Source organism: Typha angustifolia, chromosome 3 (assembly GCF_048772165.1).
Source record: "Typha angustifolia cultivar Huaian chromosome 3, ASM4877216v1, whole genome shotgun sequence".
In the NCBI taxonomy this organism is placed as follows: domain Eukaryota; kingdom Viridiplantae; phylum Streptophyta; class Magnoliopsida; order Poales; family Typhaceae; genus Typha; species Typha angustifolia.
In genome coordinates, this window is record NC_133241.1 from 674164 (window position 1) to 697713 (window position 23550).

The following is a 23550-nucleotide window of genomic DNA, read 5'->3' on the forward strand; positions in this document are numbered from 1 at the left end:
TACTGGTGAAATTTTTTTCAACAAAGTATGAATATATCATATGAGACAAGAATTGGGCCAACTGACACATGCCATACGAATTAGTAGTTACACCACCAGCTTGGTGACATAGTATAAAGGTGCTGTTGTTACTTGTCAGCAACCTGTTACTGTTTGGCAAGCTTCTAAGTAGATCGCTTTGGCTGAGGGGGCATTTGGTTGACGCATATGTTGTTCTATGTATTTAAAGATGCATGGGCTAATACCTAGTAATCATCTGATCTTGGTTGTTTGGTTGGATTGCATAAGAGGATATAATTAGCTGAAACAATGTACTTGTTAGAATATAAAAAGTAAAAACCACCATCCTCTAACAACTTATGCTTTTAGAATAGTTATCAATTAACATGGCATTCAGAGGGCCGCATCCTATTATTTTTTATTTGTCCATGTGAAGGAGCGTCTTAAAGCTACGGATACATTGTTGGTCTAATATCAAAGCAGGAGGTTCTATGTTTGAATCTCACTAGACCTACCTTATCAATTAAATAAAAGAAACCCATATCAATTTATATAAAATGATTCAAATCTACGTCTTTAACCTATCAAAAATGTCTCAAGCCTAGAAGTGAGATGACATGTTAGAATATAAAAAGATAAAAATTACTGTGATATGATCTTCCCCTCGAAGTGGCTTATTCTGATCTGCAATGTGTTCTGGATAGACATTAGGACGAAACTTTCGAGAGATCTTTCGGACGATCTACTAGTTGGATTGATCTGATTTGATATGTTGTAGCCATAGAAGAGAGCTTTCCAACGAATCTAATATCTCAATATTTGGATGGCTATATTGAGAGATATTGTCGAATTAGTGGATGGAGGTTGAGATGGACAGATATGCGAGGTAAAGTTTCAAATTGATTTTGGAGGACTCATGGATGGAGGCACATACTCCTAAATGTGGGATGGTGGTGAAAAGCCAGCTGAGATGGGGTGGCGTCAGTTAGGTAAGTGGTGGTTAAATGTTAGGGATAGTTTAAGAAAGAAAAGAGGGAGAAGGTGGACCACTCTTTAGGGTCAAGGGGGAAGTCGGACGAGCAGGTAGGAAACTTGGTTGCCCGAGGGTGGTGGTCGGCCAAGCTTGGTGATAGTTGAACAATGAAGGAGGAAGAGAGGGACAGGGGAGAGGGGAGAGAGAGAGAGAGAGAGAGAGACCAACTAGGATTTCAATAATCCAAGAATGACAAACTCAGGTGCACACCACAACATTTAAAAGATGGCTCCCTGACTCGACTTGTTAACCTAGCCAACTTCGACTTAGATCCAACCAACTCAAACCAAACCTAATACATCAATCACATATTAGCCTCTAGGCCTAACCGATTACAACTCTAATTAACAATTAAACTTGAACCTAACTTGATTAGTCGAATCGAACAGACTTGAGTCCAACTAATCCACATAAGCAATGACAAATATATATAAGCAAAAGATTAGAAAGTAAATACACTAAACATAGAGTGTAAAAGCAAAAGCAACTAGTAAAGAAATGCAAGAATAAATATAAATAGATAACTAGCTGGGAGAAAAGACATAAATGCCCCTGACCACCTTTAGGCACTAAACTCAAATGGAATTGAGTTCATCCTCATGGTTAGGGTCATAACAGTCCACCACACTTCCTTCTCAAGGTGATTAGTCGGGAAACGCTCCAAGTTGGTTTAAATCTAGCCTAACTCGTGCCCCCGTGACGTCACCTCCATTATAATCTTCGACGGAGTTGCTGGTGGCCTAGCCCCTCTCCACATGTGTATCCCACTATCCCTATCCAAGGGGGCTGAGGTAGCCCCTCCATCAAGTGCAAAGTCGAGCTCACCTATGCTTTCACCCCCTCAAGTCGTATCACTCTGTCATTCTGTTAGAATGTCATCCACATGTTGCTGAACTCGAATGTCATTGGTCCTAAGCTTTTCAGCCACTGTGTTCATAGGATCACTGCGGTGACTTTCTTAGGTGACTCTGGTAGGGTTAGGAAATAATCCTAGGATGAATAAAAAATATTCTAGGTGACTCTAACCTCTCTCAACAGTTAGTGAAAAAGACGGGGTGTGTTGATCACATAGTGATACCATCTGATGACCCTAACTGGATTAGATATGAGGAAAAATTTTGAGCATCATCTCGATGTGACTTTTAGTTGATGTAAATCCACAGGGTATAGACCCATTAAGACAAATAACATTACAAACATTGAAAAAATGTTAATATATTGAAACTGAGCAAGGCTACAAGTTATGACTCTCTATTATTATCATTGTCATTATTTACGAGCATGCCTGCTGAAATTTGTTATTTATATTGTTGAACTTGGATTTTATTAACACTACAAAATGTTTAAAAATTATTTGGTTTTCGAGTGGATTTCATTCACTGAGCTATAGTTGTTGGCTTATGGATTTCTTTTCTTTCTTTTTTTTTATCTATCTCAGGTAATAGTCAGCGAGGTGACTGAGCGAGATGCACCAGGACCCTACCTCTACTTAGGACCTACCGATTTACCTTTCCGTTCTTTTAGATTTATGTTTTAGATTAATTGTTAATTTTATTTCGTTTAGGGACAAACAATGACATTTTTTATGTTCATTACAATTGGTTTAATTTAATAAAGCAGATCTTCTTCGTTTATTTATCCTTGCCATTGTACACTTAGAAAATATTAATAAGGCTTTGTATATCTCAAGCGTATCGAGATGCATGGCTGGTCATGATTCTGATTTCAGGTCGTGACAGGATCGCATATCTCATCTCCATCATCACCGCCACCAAACTAAATCTCGTCATTATCACCATCACCATCACCGTCGTCGTCGTCGTCATCATCATCATCATTATCATCAATTTTATATAAGCCTTCTTAATGATCAATTGATCAGTTGATTTGATAATGATTGATGAAAATAGAAAAAAAAAATTAAAAAAATAGCTTCACATAGCACAATGGCCGGCACGTGATCGTGCCACTACTAGCACAGTCATCCATGTCTTTAATAAAATAAGTCATTTACAAAAATAATCTAAAAATAAAAGAATCTAATGTAAACTTTAATATGTTATAATTTGGGTGATAGTGTCTTTTGATTTCATCCAAGTAAAGTATACTTGCAAAATAGGCCAAAGATCTATGGATTTATTTCTAATTCATTTATTTATATAACTTACTGTTTCCATATCATAATCAGAAGTCTCCTACCTTTGTCACCATTGATTGGAAATCAATAATTCTATGGCCTTGACATATCGAAGGCAAGTGTTTTAGTTAAAAGTTACTATGCGTTAGAGGAAAACTTGAAGGTTTCTTAAAGATTAGCCAAGTAAAGGGACCAAACAAAGTTCTAATACCAATGAACTGCAATCTCTTCCAATTCTTTAATTCCTAGCATAATGGGTATGGGTTCAGTACTTTAAAACTTCACAATTTTTATTTAATAATTGAGATGCAAGAATAAATCTAGATACTCAATCATTTAAGGTGAGTCCACTATATTAACAGCCATTTAACCTTTTTTCTGTTGCTAATTGATCAAATCTATGAAAAAGATCCATCTACAACTTTACCATTATCCCAGAAGAGCTATAAAGAATAACGAATCAGAAAACTTTAGGCAACAAGCAAGGATCTTTAACTGAGAAGGCTATATTTTAAGGAAAATTGATCTCATCATATCCGACATTTAATTTAAAGAACAACACAGCATGACAAACCTGTAATCAATTAATGATTTTTGCAAAAAATTTCTACCAGCATCAATTGTTCGGAAATAGTCAACCTGAATACAGTAATGATATCAAGATCAATTAGAGACCAAGACATGCTAAAGGAAAGGATTAACTGGCATACTTTTAGAAAATGATCTATATACCCTGAATGTAGCAGTTCCAGGCAGTGGGACATCAAGGGACATTGTCTGGCAAGCTTCGCGAAATTGCTTTTCAAGGAGTGTTGAAGACAATTCTTTGTTTTGGAAAGGATTGACAACCACAGCATTTATTGTGGAAGTCATAGGAAAATATATAACATATATAGCCCTTCCCTCAGATAAGCTAGAAAACAAGGCAGGAATAAAATTCAGTTTCATGAAAATCTTGCACTTGTTCCTGTGAAAGGACAATTTGCAGTCTTAACAATGAACAATGACATACGCATGTAAACATTGGAAATATAAATCCATCTGATACTTTGTTTTCTTGTAAGGCCCAAAATACTGTTCACTTGCTGAAAATAAGGGCATGTTTGTTTTAAATATAATGCAGTTTAAAAGTGTGCCTATATAATTGATATAAGACGAAACTTAAAAAATCAAATCGCAATACTCGCACCTCTTCGTGAATTTATCAAAGAAGTTATACCTTACTCTCGGAGTACATCTTATAGAGACAGAGAGCATAGTCAAAGCATGAAAGTTGAGACTTAAGAATTGGAAGTTTGAAAGTTGAAACCTCAACTAGACATATGGATACATTATAATAATAAGTATTACAACATACCTGTGATACAGATAGAAAAAGGAAATTGTTTCTTCCAGGTAAGAGCATTCAGCTGTAGTTTTCATTTGTAATTCACTTAGATCCCATGCATCTTGAACATTACGGACTTTGACAGTCTTGTCCACTTTGCACACACAACCGATTTGGAGGATTGCATTGTACTCTAATGATATCTTTGTTTCATACACTCCCTGGGAATACTCATGTTTTTCAGTCAATTGGAGTTATACTGGCTAGTGCTAGATTGCCAAATGACATTTGGAATCCAAGATGAACAGATGAACTGAAATGATGATAGATTTCTATACAGTTAACTAAAATAACGAATTGAGGATGACCTACTAAAATTTTAGAAAAGAACCATCGATATCTAACTTTTCCCTTGGTTATAGAATCACACACACCTTCTTGTGTAGTCAATACCACCAACCAATTTTTTTCCAAAAAGTGTAGGATGCCCAAAAATACAGAACTCGAACTTGGCAAATATCAACTCAACTGACAAATTAAAATGATTGTCTATCAATTTGACATCAGTTCTGACTTGAGATAAATATGTTTTTGGATAGAACATAACAGTGTCGAGTAAACATAAACATATTAATGGGAAAGCATGTCCATCAGATACATCTCATTCATTCACATTGACTGCAATTATCCACCAATATATAAGGACGAAATTTGATGTCAAATGCTGCAAGGAAGAAAGAAAATCTAGAAGAAAATTTGCATCGATATCAGCATCACATTCATTAACCAGCAGGCATGTCTACCATTAATGCCTTGCCATATTTGTTATGCTTGATAGAAGAAGAACAAAAGTAAGTCTATGAACATCTCCAAAGAATATGTTTGATGCATGAGATTGTCTAGTAATTTAAGTAATTAGAGAAGTTGGAGTGGCATTATAAGTATAAATACAATGCTATGCCGCAGCTGTCTTGTAATTGTGGTGCAACATGCTCATATTTTTCGTGTGACGCAGGTTTATTGAAATGCACAAGCTGGATTTGTAAATATAACTAGAGACTGCTAGAAACCTATGCAACAGGGAAAGAAAAGAAAATCTGAGAGAGAATGATCAAAATTGTAGGTGTTCAGATTTTTTGAAAAGGCAAACAGAGAAAAGCAGCACAGTCATATGGACAAACTAAATAATGAATTAACATTTTGATATACTTTCCAACAGATTTATGTAGGGAAAGGCCTCCAATTTAATGCAAAATCTGCCAGTGAACACATTCTGCTAGGGTTCTCAGATTGATAATTCGCAGGCCAAAAGAAAAGGAAAAAAATCAAAAGAAGCAATGATGAAGAGACATAGAGAAGCTAGGAAGGATAAGGACACAAGGTCAGGGAAGAAAGTAAGAGTGCCAAATATTTATCTTGTGATCCACAGGAAAAAGCCACTGCACTAGACCATCCGATCAGCCAGCTGATACTCTCTATTGGCTTGACTAAGCTAAATTGTCAATGTATTATATGGATCTACTAGGTGAAACATGATCATCTTTCAGCCCTTTTGGCTACATCCTCTACTAATCCAGCACGATCATTTATTATTCCAACCTAGTCTTATCTGTGTTTTCTTCCTTTGTTGTAGATGCAACCTGTGTGGCCAAACTCCTCTATCTAGACTTTCGTAGACATGCTGGCAATCGTAAATACCTCTCCACATACATCTTTTTTTATAAGCACTACCCTAACATGCTAGCAATACACCCATTTCTTGATAGAAAACACTTAATGGAAACTTGCATATGCCTGTACAAGGATTGCTATATCAGATACAAATTGCCCACCTCTTAAACCTTCATAATACATAAAATAAAGAGGACATACAACATTAAGTTGCAAAAATTCCATCCACACTTAAACAGACCATCTATTGCATGTGATTGTTTTAGTCAACTAAAAATTGATAGAAGAAAAGGAAATCACACATTGAAGTCCTATTACAATGTCATGTCACTAAAGTAAGGAAATAAGTCCAAATGTACTTGTGAAACAAATACAAGGTTTTAAGAGCAATATCACAAATGCCACAAAAGATTACCTCAATTTCGGGGTCTGCTAGGTGAACAGCAAGCTTCTTGCTTTCAGCCCTGAATTGATCTTCACTTGTTACCACCTACGATAAGTAACAATTAGATCATTCAGATAGTAATGCTGATATATCCTATCCTGCTGTTAAATCTGAAGCAATTCAATTCTTAGAAGACCGTGATACCTCAATGAGATTGTAGCTGGGTCTGCTATGAGGAAGAATCTTTTTTACACGTCTTCCAGGAAATTCTTCTGTAATAGGTGCTCTCGAGTTGAGATAGAACACTCTTGGAACATTTATTGGAACCTTAAGCATGGCACCTTCTGCAACAACCCATGCATAAAAGAGTCCAGGTTGTGTACTTGAAACAAGTTGTATTATCTGGTGCATGAGTTACTTTTGCTAATCAAGAATCAGTCAACAAACATGAAAGGATGACATAAACAAAGAAATAGAGCCCCTAATACAGAAGAAATTGATTCCAAATGCATCTACCTGCCAGTGAGATCTAACAAGAGCCAGCTCATTTTTTCTGAAAAATGATGTAAGGCGATTCCTATCCTTGTCATGCCTATGGTTGAACTTGGAGGTAGACAACTTACTTTCACCAGAAGACTTAGATGATCCCACTGTGCTAGCCAATCTGAAAGACAATAAGGCATATTTACACAAGAAAGAAAAGAATTACGTGACAAAAGTTCAGAACCTCATAGTAGAACATTATTTTTGTAGAAAAGTACTTTTGACTGCAAAAGGCTACAAAATTAAGTAGTACAAGAGAGCCTGACATCCAAGAATTATTTATTTCAATTGATAACTGAAATTATTTTTAGACACATCTAGGAAATTAATCATGATAAGTAATTAGTGAATCAATTGAAGATCAACGATCTACCAAATTAGAAAAAAGAACAAAAAATTTTGTATGATAGGAGCATGTTATCAGGATAGTAAGCAAAGGTTCAGCATACTTGACAGGATACATACGGGCAACTTACAATTCCTTTAACTACAAAATAACTTTGTAGATCTTTTTCTCAAAACAGAAGGAAAGAAAATCGTTGATCAAGATATTGCAAATTTATGATTGTCTTAGGAGATCAAACATATATATTTCAAGCACAGCCTGCAGACAGTCTACAGAAGTACTTTCTAAGTTGATTCTTCTTTAATCTTTTTATGTCTATAAAAAGGCAAAACTTTGCCAAGGATTGACTGTACATATGTTGGAATTGACATCATTTTTAAGCTTACCAAGGTCATGATCCCTTGCACATTTTGAGGGGTAGTAACCTCTAAAAACAATGTAATATTTGGAACAAACGCAATTAGGTACTTGCCTGGTTCCTATTCTAAAATGCGCTCGGGCCAGTGAAACATTCCAAGAACTATCTAGCTTTTGGCATACCTTTGTCAACCAGTCAAAAAGAAGTGGTGTGTAGTATACCACCTCATTTTGTGCAAATTGAAATTTGGAATTGTTCCAACTTCCAGTAAGTTCTTAAAGAATCATAATATAAAAGAATGTCAACCGTTTGAGAAAATTTGACTAGCAACAAAATGAACAAGACCAACTATTCATTAAGAATTTGGAACTGCTATATCAATATTTAATACATGCTGCATTCCTGTTGTTTACTTTGTTAATTCATAGCAATGGATTTTCTCTATCAAAAAAAATGGAAAGAAGTTATTCCAAAAGGCCACACTAGAGATCAATGATGACCGTGCTACAGGCACAAACTGTGCCGACCACCGACCAGCACGGTATGGCACGGCACATACCACGGCACTTGCGGCCGTGCCGTAAGAAAATGAGAGAAAAAGATAAGGGATACTCACTTTTGCATTTGCAGTCGCCATCATTCACTACTCGTCGATCGTCGCTCGCCCGGTCCGAATCCGGATCCACAACCTTAAGTTTTAACCACCCCCCCCCCTCTCTCTCTCCTCTCTCTCTCTCTCTCTCTCTCTCTCTCTCTCTCTCTCTCTCTCTCTCTCGGGATAGGGCATCTGACGAAGCAACGGAGACAGCAAGCGGCGATCGACAACGAGGTCAATGGTGCATAGTGAAACTATTAGGAGGGGTGCCATGCGGCACCCCTCGTGCCACGTGCCGGTACGCCGTCGGCACGACCATCCATGCTAGAGATAAGAGATACTTATCCTCTACAACACCAATCCTAAGATTTTTTTTTTTTTTTTTTTTTTTTTGCAATTTGGCCAGGAATATTCCAATGAAAAAGAACAGGATGCTGAATAAAGTTGCAACACTACAGATTGTGAAAAACAGAATATGTACACTACCTGCGCTTCTTTCTCTCCTCACGAGTGTCTTTCCATTTTCTCTTCTTGACATCAAGCCATCCTTGATAATCAATATTTCTGTCAACATTTTCACCGGATGCATCATTTTGATTCAGAGACATGAGTGGTTTATTTAACGCGCATGCAACTATATTTTTCTGCTGCTTGGTACGAAGCATCCCGGCTTCTGTGAAAGATGGATTAGTTGGATGATTTTCTTTATTTATTTCATAATTGTGAATAAGCGGCTTCTGTACAATCGATGAAGCGGCCTTTGAAGTCACCAAGTCTTCCAAATCGGTAAGTTCCTTCACATTTTGTATTGTCTCATCTTTGCTTGATGCACTGAAGATATCAACAAGCTTACGCTGGCGAAACCTGTCCTCTTTCTCACGAACCTTCTTGTGTAGCCAATCAGGATGAAGAACTCTAGGTACAGGGTTAGAAACCTGATAAAAGTTGAATTGTCACAATGAGTTAAAACTGTTGCCAAACCACCAATAAAAGTTCGAAGTTCAACCTTCTGCATTGCAGCAGGGATTGTGATGATCTTTTGAATGCTTGAACTAAGACGTTGCTTGTAATAGGACCAATCGACTATAGATCGAATCCCCGCATCAGATGAAATTTTGCACCATTTGCGTAAATAGAATTTTGCAATTTCTGCTACATGGAAATGTAAATGGACATGAAGGATGCAATGTGTTAGACACCTCATAAGTTTTGATATAAAAAAAATTGAAACATATCATGGAAAAGAGAGATAGCCAGTACCAGCATCTGTCTCAAAAATTGCAACAGGGACAGCACGCTCACTTACTGGAGTGCCCTGGAAGAATTAGTGGTCAAGAGAATAAGAGTTGCAGTTGTACATGAAACTTCCAAAGTCTCTTAGACATTCAAGAAACAAGGAAATCAAATATAAACTACTTATATAAAATGGCTCTTCTGCCAATAAGATGATAAGAACAAAAAAGATTCCAAAATTTTGTTTCAAACAGAAAGAAGACGATTGGAAAGAAAAGAGTTATACCTTAGCCCAAATAAACCAGATATCTGTAATTTCCAAAACATGAATTGGTACGTAACAATGCCTTAAGCCCCTAACTCATGCATTATGAATTCTAATAAAATCCAATCATATTTACCCTATGAATTCTAATAAAATCCAATCCCCCATATTTATTCCTTAGGCGATAATATAAGCTATTGATAGATCGTTACATACACATGCAAGTTTCTCTCCTTCCTTATACTACTTCAAGAATAGTCTGTTTAAGTATCAGCTTCTGTAGCTGAGCTAACCTGCATGAAGTAAAATTGATCTTCAGAAGCTATTGCTTAGAAACAAAATTACATTATTAGATATGAAGCACAGATATGGATACGGGATACAAATACAATATGATACGAATACATCAATATGGCAAATCTTAAAAAATAAAGATACAATATGCCTAGGATATATATATATATATGATTTATAGATTGAATTAGTGAACTTTTGTGCTTTTGCTTTCTCGAGGAACTATGTATTATTTTTGTGTATGATAGTTTATATAAGGAAATCTTCAATTAATTTATTAAAAGAACCATCATTCGTAACAAAGAACTAGTATTATATAGTATATTATCAACTAAGATGTAAGATAACAAGCAATTCAATTTATAAACCAAAAGAAATTGACTATTATAAACATGATTTCCTAATATAAATCATAAAATAAACAACCAAGCTCATTCTTTCACGACAAGAAACCTTCTAGATTCAATAAGAAATGAAAGGTGATATTCTCTTTCGATTTGGCCTCTATTGATAGGAATGTTAAGTGTCCAAGAAATATCCAAGAAGTATCTGGAAAGTATCCACATTATTAATTTTATTGATTAAAATTAGGATACTTTAAGGAAGTATCCGATGAGTATCGCATCTGAAGACAAATATGACAAGAGTAAAGAAGTATTTGGGTTTCTTAGGTTAGACTTAATTCTATAATTCTTTCCCAAACTCTAATTGTATGATAGACTAATGCCATGATAATGAGCTTAGATATATCTCCTTCTTTCAAACTTTCAATAAATTGAGTAAAGCTATTATATTCTTTCTCCTCTCATTTGTAATCTTTATAGAACTTAGTGAGGTATAGGCAACTTAATCTCATATCTCCTAGATATCTTCACTGTTAGATAACCAGTTGACCCAAACTATTAGAAAACCGACCAACAATATCTATCATGCCTTAACATGCCCCCTTCATGTGCAGTCTCTAATACAACGTGTGAACAGATGATAGACAATAAGATATGTAGTCCATCATACCACAATAGAATAGAAATCAGAAATTAGTAAATAAAGTGGGCCGATGAGGTTAGAACCTATGACCGCCAACTAGCGCTAATACCATGTTAGATAACTGGTTAATCTAAAAACTTAGCTATTAAATAACAGGCTATTATGTATACCATGCTTTTAACATTCACGGAATTAAATATGAAGCAGAAAGAAGTTGAGAGTTAGTAAAATTCTGCAAATCTACCAATAGCTAGAAAAGGACGACTTACTTGTGGCTCTCGTGCAACTATATATTGACAATGTAGTCCTTTGTCTTTGACCATAGTATCCCCAAGAAAATCTGCAAGTCGTCTTGCTGTAGTTACAGCACATGACTTCTGCTCTCCATAATCAACTAAAGATTTGCTCATTGTGCTTGATTCTGATATATAACCAAGCAGCTCACTGTCAGCAACATCAATTCCTTGATTCTGGGAAAAAGATATATAGTTTGAGTTATATGACATGCATTGCCCATCTGTCCAACTTATTATTAGTAAAAGAGAGTGGAGTGGCAGATAATATCTTCTGCAAATTCATCTCTTACATCCAGAAGATCTAACCAACGGTTTGCAACAGATGCCACAGCTGCATAGCATTCCTCTATGGTAGATCCATGAAGAAACTTGTCAAAAACCTCTGCCTGTGAACAGAAAAAAAAAATGTGGTATGTACTATGTACTACATAAAATTGTAAGTATATTGTTTGAATATCATAACTGCATCAGTGAAGGGCGTAAGCGACAGAAATGGGGAGTATAAGGTTGAAGTTTGCAGAAAAGAGAGGCAGGTAAAAGGCAAAAAAGAGAGGCAGCACTGAGGTATCTTGAAGTCTTCGGTGGGCAACTTGACATGACTGATTTCAGCGTCAGAACTACTCTGATAGAGCTTACATGATCCTAAAATAGTCTAGTTGCCATAGTATAACTATGAAGCACAAATTGTATAACTATTAAATTTGTCAGAACTCAGATGATTACCAAATAAGAAGATTGTTCATCTCAAAATAGAAGAGTTAATACTTCTCCACATCTATGAAGGATATCGATTGTGTGCTTTCAGAATTTATAGCTAGAAATTAACTATTCTTCATTTCCATTTTGAAAGAACATGTTTTTCATGTGCCAATCTAAGAGAATCACAATATATTACAAAAGAAATCTAGCTGATTTGAGAAAGAAGCAAACCCGCATAGATAAACTAACACACCGCATCCACACATAACATGCTAAGTTTTAGTGTAAACTGTAAAGTATATCTGGTACCTTGATGACTACATATATAGAAGTTGATTTTTCTTGATTCACATGAAAAGGAGAAAGACTGTGTTTAGTCATATGAATAGTGCATCAAATAGGACAAGGTAACAGGAAAAGGCAAATGCTAGTACAGCAGACTACTACATTATTCATGAATTGTTCAATTTCAAAATTAAGCCAAAGAAATACACACAGGTCTTTTTATAGCAATTAAATATTCCTAGTAGATTGCACATATTTTCTTCCACGATACAAAAACAAAAGCATATATCCTTAAAAGAGATAACAGGTTTACCTGGAAAACCTTTATGAGCTTCAGCTCGCCTCTACGTTTGATTTCAAAACCTTTAAGCTCAGCTAGGGTGCCATCTTCGTTAAAAACAGCATACCGCTTTTTTATTAAAATTCCCTCTTCCTTTGAAGCTGGAAGGATCATTGCCTGTTAGCAGGCAAGCATTATGAGCATGAGAGGTATGAACTATCCACAAAAACAGATCTAAATAAAGGTACTTCAATTGCAGAAGGTTTACCTTATATGGTCCATCAACTTCAAATTCAATGGAGCATTCACTGTGTGTTGTATAAATCTTATTAACCGGATCTTTAAGCATCTGATAGGCGATCCAGAAAGCAAATTTAAGTGAATTTGATTTAAGTAACTGACTTTCAAAATATAGCATGATGAAGATACATATCTTACTGTTGGAAGACATAGAGCAAACAAGCACATTTCTCAAACTTAACATCAACTTTTGCTTTTTCTTTTCTCACCTGGTATTGATCATTAGTGTTGTTCATCGCCACATCAACATTCAACATCACACATGGATATGAGATAGTGAACTTTCTCTTTCCATCTCTGAAATAATAACTATCATTAGCACAACATATGATAAGCTGCAAACACAAAAGAGCACAATACAACCTAGATTTGGCAAAATAAAAACTCCAAATTCTAAATGCAGTTTCACATAAAACTTATGAAGTTTATGCTTAGACCCTTCGAAAGTAGATTTCTGAGATCTGAGTATTAAGTGGTGAGCAGTTTACTCACTTATTCCTTAATTTTCCTAGAATTTTAAAATGAAGGTAAAAGATGAGGAAATATTTGCATGTATCACCAAATGAGGAAAATATTTTGATCTATCACATATCACTAAATGAGGAAAATATATGGATGTATCACTAAATATATGCCTTGCAACTATCACTAGTTTTCTTTACTTTCTGCCAGTTGTTTGAATTTCTCAAATTTTAGTAAATGTTAAACAAAACTCTACTATTCCCTTTTTAACTCGAATGGAGCATAATTTTAATGTTACTAAGTTCATATAAACCTAGTTCTACCATTTTAGAACCTTTCCCAAACAATCAACTTAAAGAAAGAGCCAAGAAGAAAGGAAAAAGAAAAAGAAAATCCCCTTCAGAAAACCCAACCAAAATGTTTGTATCCATGGCAGCAAGTCAGCAACAAGCCATCAAAATCATATATCGCTCTAACTAACAGGAGAACCATTGATTAAGCTAAAAAGATGAAAATTATTCATACTAGATTCTATGATATCAAAATATAAATGATTCCTCTGAAAAATAAGTATTTTAATTATTATCACATAATTTTCTAGCTGAATTTCTTTTTGCAACTTGAGGAAGAAAATGAATCAGCATTTTGAGGAGTAATTAGATAAATAAGAAACATGCTATAATTGAACATTTATCATCAATATGAAACATATTTGGACTCTTTTGCACAAAATTTAGAAGTGTAATTATGTACTCACTTTCCTTTAAAGGTAAAGTTTTCAGGAAAAGAGCCAGGAAGAGCACACCAGATGCCATCTGTATCCAATTCAAGTGGTCGTCCAATCTTTTCAACAAGCAAACGAGCATTCTGAATAATCTTTGCGCCAGTATAGGTCACAACTCCAGCCATTTCCATTGAGTACCATCTTGCACCCCTTTGAAATGGTCAGGTAAGAGTGTCAATAATCACTAATCACCACCATGTAAGCAATATATGGAGAGCCAAATCTAGATACATGCAAGATAAGCAGTATGACACATTCCAAAGAAAACTCACTTGCGCATGACATATCCGTAGAAGGAATTCAATATGCATTTATGAGCAAGCTGTAAAGAGTCATAGAGAACAACCATATCCTGCAAATGAGACAAGAGAAAAGCCACTGAGAAGGGCCATATGATAATTTTTTAAACGTGTGGATTATGAAACAATCACCCACACCTGTGCTTCCTGAATCTTCATAGAATTTCCACTGGCTTTTGCATCTGCTAGTTTTCCCTTCCATACCTTATTAAGACCTTTGTACTCATACCTCCTGTCCCTGAAGCTGAGATTACAACAGTAGAAATAAGCAATATTTAGGAAATATTTTCATGAAAAGCATAAGACCAGGAATTTGTGAACCTAGATTAAGGAAGCCATAATTTTTCTTAAGGCAGGTATCAGGAAACACTACATTGGATATATTTCAAGGAAATCCAAAACTATAGGCTCAAGACCAGTCTCGTCTGATTCCCTAAGGTCAGAAAGCAAGTCCAAGCCTATTAGCAACAGGAAAGGGTTTGGCGGAATTAAAAAGTTTACAAACCTCCGCACAGTGTCCACATAGAAAGGATTTTCACGCATGCATATTCCAGCTTCTCTAAGTTCTGTAACAGGCTTGTCAAGAACCCTTTTATAAGCCTGTTGGAGATAGCAGTTAGAGTCAGTTGTCTTTGATGAAAATATGATGGTACAACTACAAACTTGAATCTACCTTCTGGCAGTATTTCTTTAAGCGTTCCTTCAACTTCAACTGCTGTTCTGATTTTGAGAGGTCAAGAAATGGCTTTGAGGTCTGACCATCTCCATTATCAACTAGTTCCGACTCGATTTGTCTTTTTATGTGATAGTAATCACTAAAGACAAGACATGAATCTAACAGATCATTATATGGATGAATATAAGTTTAACTTACAAAAAGAAATTCAGAAAGCATTAGAAATGAACCTCCTTTTTCCCATGAACATCTCTCCCCGCCAAACCCATTCAAGCTTTCTAAGGCAATTCTTTCCTGGACGATTGAAATCACATGCAGTGCATATAACATCTGTAACTATTGATGGTGGCTGTAGACACAAAACATTCAGATATAATTGTCAAGTTCTTCAATCAAAATATCTTGAAGATTTAGAACTAAGAGGCCTTCCAGATGAAATAGGGAAGTCTGAGGCACCATACTAATAATATGCATATGCTGGAGGAAGCAAATTAAGGATAGTCGTGCTAATAGAGTAACGGCACTCAACACGGGCTATGCCAGAGGCACAACTCCGTGTCGAGGTGTGCTGATTTATGTTGGTCGGCAAGGGGTTTATTTATTTATTTACATTTTAAAAACTAATTTAGGGTGTACAAATGATAGATCTAACTCAATTTTGCTAGATCTATTATTTGTAAAGGTCATTCTACATGGATCTATAAAAAATGCTCTTTAAAATCTAGGAATCAAAGAAAAATTGTAAGAACTGAAAAAAAAAATGAGAGAAGAGGGCGCACGGGCACTACACGTGCACCCTCCCTCCCCTATCCTTCTCAATCACACAATGGGAGTGGCTGCGGGATTTCCAACCACTCCAAATCATATTTGGATTAAGAATTAAGATTAAAACCTAACCTATAAATAAAAACCTAATCTTATTTTATTCACTCACCCTACCGCCCTTCTTTCCTATCTTTTTCTTCTTCTTCTTCTTTCTTTATCGTCAAAGTCACGATGTGGGATCAAACCGTCGAAGCATCGCCGGAGCAATTGCAGACCACCACGTGATCGTCGATAAGCCCTCTCCCACCCCTTAAATTTAATTTAGTTTAATAGGATATATTAGAAATATCTAATTTGTGAGGTTGAGGCTGCTTCGTCGGCGAATCACGCCGGCCGACGGCTTCGGGTCACTGCTGCTCCATCACTAGAAGCTTCACATAGTTGGCATCATGCCATAGATGTTCTCCTTTAGAGCCCTTGTGGCTCCGATTGCCTTCGACCATAGATGGAAGACCTCCCATCGTTGGTCGCCATAACCGATCTTCCCTCTCCTCTTTCAAGTCGTCAAAGCCGTAAGTAAGACGCTGGCATGGCCAGCGGACTGCCAGCGATAGTGATAACGACGTCTCTCTCTCTCTCTCTCTCTCTCTCTCTCTCTCTCTCTCTCTCCTCGGGATGAAGAAGGCAGACTCAGGTAACCCGAGTCTCGCTTTCGTCCCTTAAGTTAATGGATTCGGGTCGGGTTTGGATTTTGAATCCAAGGGACCCCATAAAAGTAAAATTCCCTAGTGGATCGGATCTATTTGCGGATTATCCGATTTATTTGAAATTCAAACAATAAAATGAAGCTAACTAACTAACTTGACTCAACTTGACTCGACTTAACCCATGTGGTCAAATTGTAACAAAAAGGTAATTTTTTCTTTCATTCTCTTAAGTTTTCGGTATACTTCAAAAACTAAATTGGAGCGTACGAATACTAAATCTAGCTCAATTTTACTAAATCTATCATTGTAGTAATCATTCTACATAGATCTAGTATTTTGATGGTAGATCTATAAAAAATAGTCTTTAAAATATAAGAATCAAAGGTAAAATTAGATTTTCCCCAAATTTCAAAAATTCCAAAATTAATATGTCAGATTAGTAAATTAGGTCAAAAATAGTTAGGAACATATTAAATTAACTCCGTATGAATTTATTTGAACCCAAATTTTATAATTTTTAGCAAATTTAGATTACATCGTCATCATTGTTATTATATCAGCCACATTCACTAGATCCACAACAATTTGATTATGCTCCATATCTACAATTTACAATTGGCTATAGTGCGCTTATTCCGATAGTTCCCATGCATATTCAATATGCTTATCACGTCATACGAGAATTACAAAACTCGTATTTGTATGAAAAGTACCTGAGTCATTACAACAAGCAATACTATCAATGGATGAGTTTTAAATATTATTGATAGTATTTGATGCAACATTTTTATATTATTCTTATGCCGACAAATAAAGTTTTTGATCATCCACATAATTCTGCATTCAACTATGTTTTAATTTTAATTATTGAACTATTGTCAATTAATGAATGTAGTCAATCATATTATGTGTTGAATACTATTTCTACTTAATTATTGTTATATTTTGACAAAAATAAATCATTTACAAAAATAATCTAAGGATAAAAGACCATAATGTAAGTTTTAATATATATTTAAGTAAAAAAAATCTTTAAATACCCTTAAAATATATTAGATATGTGTTTAAGGCATACCAATGGTACGTAGGAGCGTGCCAACTGGGGATCAACACGACAATCCTTAAAGCTACTATGATGTGATAATGTCCTATACAACGATGGCCGTGCCCCAGGCACGAACCGTGTCGACCACCGACCGGCACGGCACGGCACGTGCCGCGGCACTTGCCAGCCGTGCCGTAAGAGAGAAAAAAAATAGATACTCACCTTCACCGTCGCCGCTTGCTGCTCTCTAATCCGAATCTGCAACTTAAGTTTTAACCGATCTCTCTCTCTCTCTCTCTCAATCTCTCTCTCTCTCTCTCAGTTCCTCTCTCACTCTCTCTCGATCTCTTCTTCTCCCTCGGGCTAGGGCACCCGACGACGACGGCGATGGCGGCAGCAACGGCAATTAGCGACGGCGATCGGCAACAAGGTCGACAGTGAGCGGCAGAACAATTAGAAGGGGTGTCGTGCGGCACCCTTCGTGCCATATGCCGGTACACCACCAGCACGGCCATCCTTGGTCCTATAAATGAAAATGATTACACCATCCAAAAGTATAAGAGAATACCTGAAGTCTGTTTGTCAAAATGATGTTGGGATACATTGCAGCAACATCTAGATGATAAATAAGAGGACGCTCTTCACGTGTTGGATGGTCTTTCAATAAAGTGAGCTGCCAAATGAAAGGAAATATAAGTGAACCAACATCAAGTTTCTTGTTAAAATGATTTTATCTATTTCTAAACATGCTTACAAGTTTCAATAGAAAAGGAAAAGATAGTTGATGTCAACATCACTAACCAAACACATTAGCGTGTGTACTACACCGACAGTTGATGATCCTTCCTGTAGGTATCTAATTTATGTCGTCTTTTATTATGTGGTGTTTAGGGTGTTTTTCACTTATTGTCATTGCAAGATCTATATATAGACCTACTGTTTTCCCTTTAGAATTAGTGAAGAATTTTGAGTTTTTCCCTACTTTGTGATATTTGGTGTGAAACCTCATTCCTCTATTTTTTTTGTTGCATCTTCATCCACTACCTTCTCTACACTACATCCAATCCATAGTTTCACATAAATAGTTTTTAGTATGACATCATTGACAAACAACAATCCTTATTAAGTTAGCAATCACCAAAGCTCTACAGGATAACTAGTACATAAAAGCTTTAATTCATAGAGCATAAGTTTATGCAATAACAAAATAAGTTAGAGAATAAGATTTATAGAAATCTCGTGCAGGATAATATCTAGGACAGAAAAAATTCAGTGACTAAAAGTCTGACATCACCTTTTCCTTTATGGCATTCTTCACTTCCTCATAGTTCAAGAGAGAATCAATGTCCATTTTCCCCTCCACAGTTATGGCATATTGCAAATCACGATCAAGGTTCCTGATCAGTTGCTGTAAGATAAAAGGCATATATCATCAGCAAAATCAAGTAGTTCATAGATCAAAAATCGTGTGCCAGAAAACCCGACAATATTTACACAAATAGATCAGATTTTGGGGAAATCAGTTATTTCACACTTTATTGAAGTAGGGGCGCATTGAGTTTGAACACCCAGGCCACTATACTGTTTGTCAATTTTCAATGAGAATCTGTGTCCCACAGTTCCAGTCTTGAGCCTAGGGGGACAATTAATATGTAATGTGTATTATGTAATTGTCTATGACTCACTACTGTTCTCAAATATTTTGAAATTTTGAATAATGGATGATTAACATGGTATCATAGAATGAGATCTTATGTTCAAAGCCAATTTTTTCCAAATCTCTGGCCTTGTTTAATTTGAGGCTAAGCTCCGAATTTGATTATCTCATTTCTTAGTCTTGATTTTTTTAAGAGTGAACTTGATTAGATATGAAAAAAATAAAAAAATACTTGGTTATTGAACCAGTTTAGGAGTCCCTGAACCAGTTCAGGGAGACCCTAAACTCAAAGCAAATAAGGCCTTAATGTTATTTAATATCCACTTAATTTATTTCAAAATTCGCATGTTGGCCACTGCATGTGGGAGTACTGAAAAATATTCAATTTCACCATCTTCTAACTTAAGGTTTTTAAGGAACCAGTTTCCTTACGTGTTCGACTATAGTAATAAAATTGAGTCAACAACCTTTAACAGCTTAGACTTGAGTAGATAATCAGGGAAGTTTTAGAAAATAAAAATTGTTCAAGCCATACCAGCCCTACCTGTCAATTATTTTAAAACACCCATTATTTTAAATTCCATAACACAACAAACCTAGCTAATAACATTGTTATAGTTCTCACATTTGCTATGTTAGAAAATACAATTGCCTGTTATTTCTTTTACTTTTGAACAACTAGTTCCTACAAAACCAAAAAGGCCCATGGAAGTTGGATAGTGACACAATTCCAAATGTAGCATTGTAACTGTAATTTGTCAATTTCAGAAACCATGATCTTTTAAAAGATACGTAACCTCATATGCTGATGGATCAAGCTGAAACTTTGTAGGAAGATCAGATCTGAAAACACCAGTTTCAAGACATTCAACATGTCCTCCAATATATGTTTCACTTTCTAAAAGACGGTTATTGTAGAACTTCTCTGGATCAGCTTGGTGCTTGTTTGGACAAATAACATTCGCCTTGTATGCCTGTAAATTAGATGAATATACTGTAGTGAATATAGAGGCAGTTAAATAGAACTGAAATAGAATAACAGATACATGCTAGTACCACAGATACTTTCTTCATCGCACTATACTCTTGCACACAATGGGGTAATATCACGTAAAAGTAGGCATGCAAAACGGCATTCTCAAAACACAAAAAGAGCCATAGCAAAGATCACGAAATGAATATATTGCTACATTGACCAGTTCATTCTCAAAATGTATCCACAGCTCAATGCAGAAAAGGAATGCAAGTGAAATTCTATAAGCATCTTCCTAGAATATTCTTTGCATGTATAGCAGGTACATCTTTTAATGAGAAGAAGATACACTCATCCCTTATCAGAGGTTACAGTGTTAGATTACATCTCAATAAATTTACCATGCAGCCTGCAAATCAGTGCATGTGTGGCATGCCCATTGCTTCCAATATATTTCAGCATCACATGATTAGTTTATCAATAACATCTAGGATGACGTCTACAAGCAATAATGATGTTTAACAGAGAGACATTTACATTTTTCTGCAACACTATCCCAAACAGTATGGACTATAACTGGCACACAAAGATTCTCTTGATATTCTGAAGATATATGTGGATCCATAATAACAATTTTCTTATAATTGTTACAAAGTTACAAACTATCTTTCCTAATCTTTACAAATTTCTAAGCCTTTTTTCTGAACAATATGGTGTCAAAGCACAAATCAAACTTGAGAAGGCTCCCATCAAGAGCATCTCCATGAACGAGGGTTGAGGAATAAAGAATCTAGGCAAGGCATGATTTACAGGGCCATATCCCCGTTACTGGATAAGTTGTTCTATGACTCAAACAAGTAATGCTTGGCAAGGGTTGCCATTATATCTAAGGGCTCTCTCAGAGAATTGATAACATTTCCACAAGTTCCTATCAACCAAGCATTAATCCGGCAGAAGTCGGAGCCAAATTTTTGACCTAAAGGGAGGTTGGGCATCAGAGGAGCTTTGCTGAAAATTTTGAATCATGCGGGTTTCTAGAGTACTCTTTCTAGTAGTCAGAGTTTAGCCTCAAGCAACAGAAGAAACCTTCAAAATATATATATAGATAGATATATATATATATATAAGGTCAAATACAAATAGCTATTGAAGATTAAATCACATGATACATGATAAGAATGCTCTTTCTTGTGGTGACAAGATAATGCTTTTTAGTCCTACCTTTCATTACATATATTGGACCTTAAAGATGAGTCGATAGCTACCTACTTTCATCAGATTATCTGTTAATAACTTCATCTGATTAAAGAACGAGACATACTCTTAAGTCAAACTCAAATGATAGTGATTAGTGTAATTCTCGAAAACAAATTCAATTATTCAGCACCAAACTTGATTTTGCCATCTAGATAGACGACGAAATTATTAAGTTTGATCAATCAAACTATAGCTCAATATGTCCAAGACTCCAAGTACAAGTTGGTAATTGCTTTTGTAAACTAGAAATTGTTGAGTCACCAACTACTCTAAAAGTTTAAACTGTTAGAATATATTATTTTTTATCTTTTATATTCTAACATTGCCCCTTGCTTCTGAGCTGAGACATTATATCAAGTATTAGGCTTGACTTATATGTGTGGAGATTTTATATTTTAAACTGCAATTCAAACCCAGACCTCAGATCTGATATCATATTGACTTATCAATTACTTTAAAAGCTTAAGTTGTTAGAGAACCGTGTTTTTTACAGTTTATATTTAATAGAGATGAATAGACTTAGACTAGCAAACTTGCATGAAAATTTTCTCCTAAACAAAGATTTTTTGCTTTCTTCTGCACTAGCACTTGACGAGATGGTGAAGAAGACCAAAAGGCAACAAGATTGAAGATGTAAGGACTCAAATGGGACTATACTGAGTTAAATGTCTAAGCCAAAAGAAAGATTAGGAATAATGGAGATGGGGAAGATGGGAAGCATACTAGAATACTTATAATGAATGGACTGGGAGCAATGGTGGAATGGCAACTTAAGGAAGAGTGTGACAACATAGCTTTGAGTTTCAGTTATCCTGATATCCAGTTTGAAACTCATATTCCTGAAAAACAGAGTGAAAATGTCCCAAATTAAAAGTAAAACATTTCTCCACAGCATCCCATCGTCCTCGTCAAGTGACTAGTTAGCAATCATCATTCATGATACGAAAATTGAACCCCAACAATCTACATCTGTAATGCTTAATTGCTAATCACTGTAAACTAAGTAGGAAAGCAGCTCTTCAGTATCTTGTATTTATCGGGTCCTAGAACTTCCTGGACAGGAAAAGATAGCAGGGTATAAAAAAATAGACAAAAGGATCAATGTAAATGATGGCAACTCAATATTTATTTTAGCATGGAAATGTCAAAAACATGTGTATCACCATTTGTTGAAATAAATCAAATCAAAGCAGCTTCCAAAGATTCGATCAACTTGAAAAAGAGGAACCTCAAAGAGAAGAAGGGTTGAAGAAAGAAAGTCCTGCAGCTTTAGTTACTGACTGAATAATACTTGCAAAATCAATATGGCAATATCAATTTGGCAGCCTTCTGGTGGAAAAAGCCACTAAATTAATAGAATACTTCGACACTCACCTGCACCATGAGAAGCATTTCACAAAGTGTCCCACTTCCTTTCCTCAATACCTCATCTGGCGGCATAGGGATTATAGTTGAAAGAGAGAAGATAAATGGATGGACATATGTCATGTACAGATAGTAGGTTGCTACAGCATCTGACACAGAATAGGAAGCCATTGTCTGAAATTGATGTCAAAGAAAAGCATTAGATGTGTAACTAGTTAGATGGATAGGCAGTTGGCAATGTGATAAGCACAAACATCAGTCAGGTTATTTCTAATTTTCTATTAGACAGTCATATGCTTGACCATTAGCAATCGCAAAGCATATCTATATTCATGTTTCAGTCAGGCATATACCATACTGGAAAAGTTTACCATCTTTTAACACTAGTACCTGTGGTTGTTCCATGGCAAAGCGAACCATGTCTTCAGGATTCACCTCTAGTGGATCATAGCCCAGCTTAGCCTTTGTAACTGCCTGATGATTGACAGAAAAAAGAGTAACTACAGTCAGGCCATTCATTAAGAAA

General features: G+C 35.8%; 1 protein-coding gene across 1 annotated transcript in view; it reads right to left on the reverse strand.

Annotated features, from left to right (window-relative positions):
- The window catches only part of LOC140758527 (DNA polymerase epsilon catalytic subunit A-like), a 35770-nt gene that overhangs the window by 6204 nt on the left and 6016 nt on the right, over window positions 1–23550 (reverse strand). The window contains exons 11-35 of the mRNA XM_073094729.1: window positions 23415–23498; window positions 23034–23198; window positions 20227–20403; window positions 19067–19180; window positions 18341–18445; window positions 15486–15604; window positions 15253–15394; window positions 15085–15179; window positions 14718–14823; window positions 14553–14632; window positions 14254–14430; window positions 13244–13331; window positions 13003–13083; window positions 12768–12911; window positions 11761–11856; window positions 11444–11644; window positions 9656–9710; window positions 9402–9544; window positions 8882–9330; window positions 7070–7217; window positions 6758–6955; window positions 6584–6658; window positions 4528–4718; window positions 3903–4083; window positions 3745–3809 (exon numbers count right to left, since the gene is read on the reverse strand). Coding sequence (XP_072950830.1) covers window positions 3745–3809; window positions 3903–4083; window positions 4528–4718; window positions 6584–6658; window positions 6758–6955; window positions 7070–7217; window positions 8882–9330; window positions 9402–9544; window positions 9656–9710; window positions 11444–11644; window positions 11761–11856; window positions 12768–12911; window positions 13003–13083; window positions 13244–13331; window positions 14254–14430; window positions 14553–14632; window positions 14718–14823; window positions 15085–15179; window positions 15253–15394; window positions 15486–15604; window positions 18341–18445; window positions 19067–19180; window positions 20227–20403; window positions 23034–23198; window positions 23415–23498 — 3479 coding nt within the window. The remainder of the gene's footprint in view (window positions 1–3744; window positions 3810–3902; window positions 4084–4527; window positions 4719–6583; window positions 6659–6757; window positions 6956–7069; window positions 7218–8881; window positions 9331–9401; window positions 9545–9655; window positions 9711–11443; window positions 11645–11760; window positions 11857–12767; window positions 12912–13002; window positions 13084–13243; window positions 13332–14253; window positions 14431–14552; window positions 14633–14717; window positions 14824–15084; window positions 15180–15252; window positions 15395–15485; window positions 15605–18340; window positions 18446–19066; window positions 19181–20226; window positions 20404–23033; window positions 23199–23414; window positions 23499–23550) is intronic.